Source organism: Salvelinus sp. IW2-2015, unplaced genomic scaffold (genome assembly GCF_002910315.2).
Source record: "Salvelinus sp. IW2-2015 unplaced genomic scaffold, ASM291031v2 Un_scaffold3765, whole genome shotgun sequence".
Taxonomy (NCBI): domain Eukaryota; kingdom Metazoa; phylum Chordata; class Actinopteri; order Salmoniformes; family Salmonidae; genus Salvelinus; species Salvelinus sp. IW2-2015.
Window position 1 is genome coordinate 14763 of NW_019945039.1, and position 4803 is coordinate 19565.

General features: G+C 44.7%; 1 protein-coding gene across 1 annotated transcript in view; it reads left to right on the top strand.

The window, feature by feature from the left end:
• LOC112076460 (laminin subunit alpha-5-like) overlaps positions 1-4803 on the top strand; it is a 9742-nt gene extending 4939 nt beyond the window's left edge. The window contains exon 4 of the mRNA XM_070441337.1: positions 4627-4803. Within this exon, the coding sequence (XP_070297438.1) occupies positions 4627-4788 (162 nt within the window). The 3' untranslated portion in view covers positions 4789-4803. The remainder of the gene's footprint in view (positions 1-4626) is intronic.

Genomic DNA, 4803 nt, shown 5'->3' on the forward strand with positions numbered 1-4803 from the left:
ACGGAGGAGAGTATTATTTATGTTCTATATATAATCCTTGGTATTATCTTAGTTACTATATAATCTTGGTATTATCTTAGTCCTACTATATCTCTCTTGGTTATTCTATCTTTAGTCTCCTACTATATAAATCCTTGGTATTACTTAGTCTCTCTTATATACATCCTTGGTATTATTTAGTCCCTACTATATAATCCTTGGAATTATCTTAGTCTACTAATAATATTCCTGGTATTAGGTCTACTATATTAAATCCTGGGTATTATCTTAGTCCTACTATATAAATCTTGTGTATTATCTTTGTCCTACATATATATCCTTGGTATTATCTTAGTCCTACTATATAAATCCTTGGTATTATCTTAGTCCTACTATATAATCCTTGGTATTATCTTGGTCCCTACTATATACACCTTGGTATTCTCTCTCGTTTAGTCCTATCTGTTTATTATAAATCTTGGTATTATCCTTGTGCCTACTATATTAATCCTTGGTATTATCTGTCCCTACTATATTAATCTTTGGTATTATCTTGGTCCTACTATATAAATCCTTGGTATTATAGTCCTACATATAAATCCTTGGTATTATCTTAGTCCCTACTATTAAATCTTGTATTATTCTTGTCCTTACTATCATAATCTCTTGGTATATCTGGTCCTACTATATAAAATCCTTGGTATTATCTAGTCCTACTTATATAAATCCTTGGTATTATTTGGTCCCTTATATTAATCCTTGGTATTATCTTAGTCCCTACTATATAAATCCTTGTATTATCTTAGTCCCTACTATATAAATCCTTGGTATTATCTTAGTCTATATATAATCCTTGGTTTATCTAGTCCCTACTATATAATCCTTGGTATTATCTTAGTCCCTACTATATACATCTTGGTATTATTTCTTAGTCCCTACTATATAAATCTTGGTATTATCTTGTCCCTACTATATAAATCCTTGGTTATTATCGTTCTTCGAATCTTGTCCTACTTATAAATCCTTGGTATTTATTTAGTCCTACTATATAAATCGTTTGGTATTGATCCTTGTTCTATCTGAGTCTATTGCTGTAATCCTTGGTATTATTTAGTCACTATATTAATTTGGTATTATCTTAGTCCTACTCTATAAACTTTGTATTATCTTTAGTCCTACTATATTACAATCCTTTGGTAGTATCGTTGAGTGTCCTGGCTATCTATAAACTCCCTTGGTATTTATGCTTAGTGGAGCGGCTTATTATATTCCGAAGTCTAAGATTAATCGAAATGTCTATGACAAGATGTCATTTTTATTGCTTGGCCGAGAAGTCAATATTCTACCCTGCATGTGCAACCATTCGCTCTATGTGAAGAAGGTTCAATAGGGATTTTATGGCGTGTTATCTATAGTATCAGCTTGCTTATGCTTGATGTTGATGCTGGAAGCTAGTGTGTGTGTTGTATTGAGGGTTCTGCTTAGTGTGTGTTTTATGGGGTCTACTGCTGAGTGTGTGGTTTTAGTGAGTGGGTGGCGTGGTGGGTGATGGTGATGGTAGGAAGTGCGGGGGTGGTAGTCGAGTGGCGCGGTGGATGATGGTGGCGGAGTGGGTGGCGGGGTGGGCATGGCTCGGCTATAGTGGCATAGAGATGGATAGCGGGCACACTTGGTCCTGTTTTAAAATGGGCAACACCATTGAGGGATTTCACCATTTTTAAAGTAGCCTACTGGGTGGGACTTCCAATGGATTAAGGAAGTATCACAGAATTACATCCAGGTCAGCAGAAGGAATTACGCCCCCTACACATCCATCCTAACTTTGCAGTCTGTTGCGTTGCGCCAGATGTCATTCATTTCAATGGGGACCATTCGCAACGGAGTGGCGTTTGCAGGAATTTTTCAAACTCTGAATCATCTTCAGTCCAACCAGAATCCGTCAAAAGAACAGGAAGTTACCAAACCATAGTCCGGCCAGTGTGTCAAAAGAACAGGAAGTTACCAAACCATAGTCCGGCCAGTGTGTCAAAAGAACAGGAAGTTACCAAACCACAGTCTGGCCAGTGTGTCAATAGAACAGGAAGTTAGCTAACCACAGTCCGGCCAGAGTGTCAATATAACAGGAAGTTACCAAACCACAGTCCAGCCAGAGTGTCAATATAACAGGAAGTTACCTAACCACAGTCCAGCCAGAGTGTCAATATAACAGGAAGTTACCAAACCATAGTCTGGCCAGTGTGTCAATAGAACAGGAAGTTACCTAACCACAGTCCGGCCAGTGTCAATATAACAGGAAGTTACCTAACCACAGTCCAGCCAGAGTGTCAATATAACAGGAAGTTACCTAACCACAGTCTGGCCAGAGTCCGTCAATAGAACAGGAAGTTACCTAACCACCGAATGAGGTACTATAAATTAGTACTATTTTAATAGCAATGTTGAATATTATAACATTGGAGGTCAATATTTGCCTCCCGTTTTAATTCGGAAAAGTTTGTGATGGTAATGATGTTTGTTTATGATGATAATTATTAGGTGCTGCTTCAGTATCTTCCACCTAGCCTAGCTTTTAGCTAGCTTTCTAACATTAGCTGCTCTGCATAAGCTAGCTTGACTTGCTATAAAGTTAGAGAAACAAGTTGACGAAAATGTAACTAAACAAAACATGTTTTATTATCACCTGAAACAATATGTTTATTTAGTCTTGAATGAAACTGTAATATTTTGCAATCTCCCAAAAATAAATGTCATCTCTGACGAGAGGCAGTTCCCCTCCTTCTTATAAACACTACACATATCCAACCAGTAGCGGGGCAAGACTGCGTGAAAAGGACGTAGGTCAAAATTATTCCGTCCATTTGTGTACACAGCATTAGCCAATAAATTACATTTCTGATAAAACATTCTAGTAGTGCAGATGGCAGTAGAAAAAAACCAAAGAAGAAATGGTCTACTTTAAAATGGAGAGCCCTCAATAGCGCTGCCCATGCTGTCACATAAGCGGTCAATGGCAAAGATAGGATGTTCACCCTCTTCCCATCTCTATGGTGCTGGACTGGTTGGCTTTGGCTGCAGTGGTGGTGGTGTTATTGGTATTAAGGAGTGGCCTTCCCTCCCTGCTTTTTCCCTTTTCTATCCCTCTCTCCTGTACCACCTTCCTTCCTCATCTCCCCTCCCACCCTCATCTCCCTTCCCTAACCTTCTCCTCTCCCCTCCCTCCTCTCCACTCCTCTCCATCCCCTCTCCTCCTCCCTGCCCCCCCCCCACCCTCATCTCCCTTCACTCTCTCCTCCTCCATCCTCCCTCCTCTCCTCTCCTCTCCCTCTTCCTTCTCTCCCCTCCTCTCCATCCTCTCCTCTTCCTCTCTCCTCCTCCATCCTCCTCCCTCCTTCCTCCTCTTTCTTCCCTCTTCTCCCCTCCTCTCCACCCCCCTCCTTCCCTCCTCTCCCCTCCTTCTCCATCCCTTCTCCTCCTCCCTCTCCCCTCCTCTCCATCCCCCCTCATTCCTCCCTCTCTCTCCTCCTCTCCATCCCCCCTCCTTCCTCCCTCCTCCCCCCCTCCTCTCATCCCCCTCCTCCCTCCCTCCCTCCCCCCTCCTTCCTCCCTCTCCTCTCCCTCCCTCCTCTCCATCCCTTCTCTCCTCCCTCTCCCTCCTCTCCATCCCCCCTCCTTCCTCCCTCCCCCCCTCCTTCCTCCCTCTCCTCTCCCCTCCTTCCCATCCTCCCTCTCCTTCTCTCCTCCTCTCATCCCCCCTCTCCTCTCCATCCCCCCTCCTTCCTCCCTTCCCTCCTACCTCTCCATTTCCCTCCATGTCCTCCCGCCAGTCTAAGGTGGTGGTTCAAGTCTCGGTTAGCTCTCCGGACCTGTTTCAAATAGTGTTGCGCTACGTGAACCGTGGTGGCCTGGACATGATGGGCAGGGTGTCCATCCTGGAAGATGGGAACAACTCCACGTGTGGCAACTGTAAGTGTCGGACTCCTAGGCTTCAGCCCAAAATAGTACCCTATTCCCTATTTAGTGCACTATATAGGAAATAGGTCATTTGTGATGCAGCCCTAACCCTTCTTCTCCCAGTCCCTCCTTTCTTCTCCTCTCCTCCCTGCTCTCCTTTCACTTCTTCCCTCGTTCTCTTCTCCCCATGGATAGAGAGGCTGGGTGTGAGTGTGGCCTCTAGCAGAGGCGGCTGGTGATTAGCTAGTAGTGGCATGCAGAGGTGGGGTCTAGAACTGGCTGTGTCTGCACTTCCTGTCATTGGTCAATGGTTTCTTAGGCACTGGAAACCCTGACCCCTCAACCTCCCAAACCCCCTGAGTCCTCTAACCTCTCATCCTACCACATGTTCTTTAACGAAGACCTTATTATTTTCTGTACCTCTTCCCCCTCCTCTACCCTCCTCTTCATCCTCCTCTACCCTCTCCTCTTCATCCTCCTCTACCCTCCTCTTCCCCCTCCTCTACCCTCCTCTTCCTCCTCCTCTTCTACCCCTCCCCTCCTCTTCCCCCTCCTCTACCCTCTCCTCTTCATCCTCCTCTTCTACCCCTCTCCTCCTCTTCCTCCTCTACCCTCCTCTTTCTCCACCGCCTTCATTTCCACCTCTTCTACTTCTTCCACCTCCTCTTCCTCCTCCTCCCCCTCTTCGTCCCTCAGAACACGGTCAAACTGTCGGTGCACGTGAGTGAGGTGGATGTCTACCTCACGAGGTTCATCCTCAGATATGTAAACGCTGAGGCTGCCGTCTCCAACGGCAAAATAACAGCCTATCAGAAGAGCCGGAAAGGTACGTCTCACAGACCAGCTGATCAGAAATGACCAGACCTGACTACA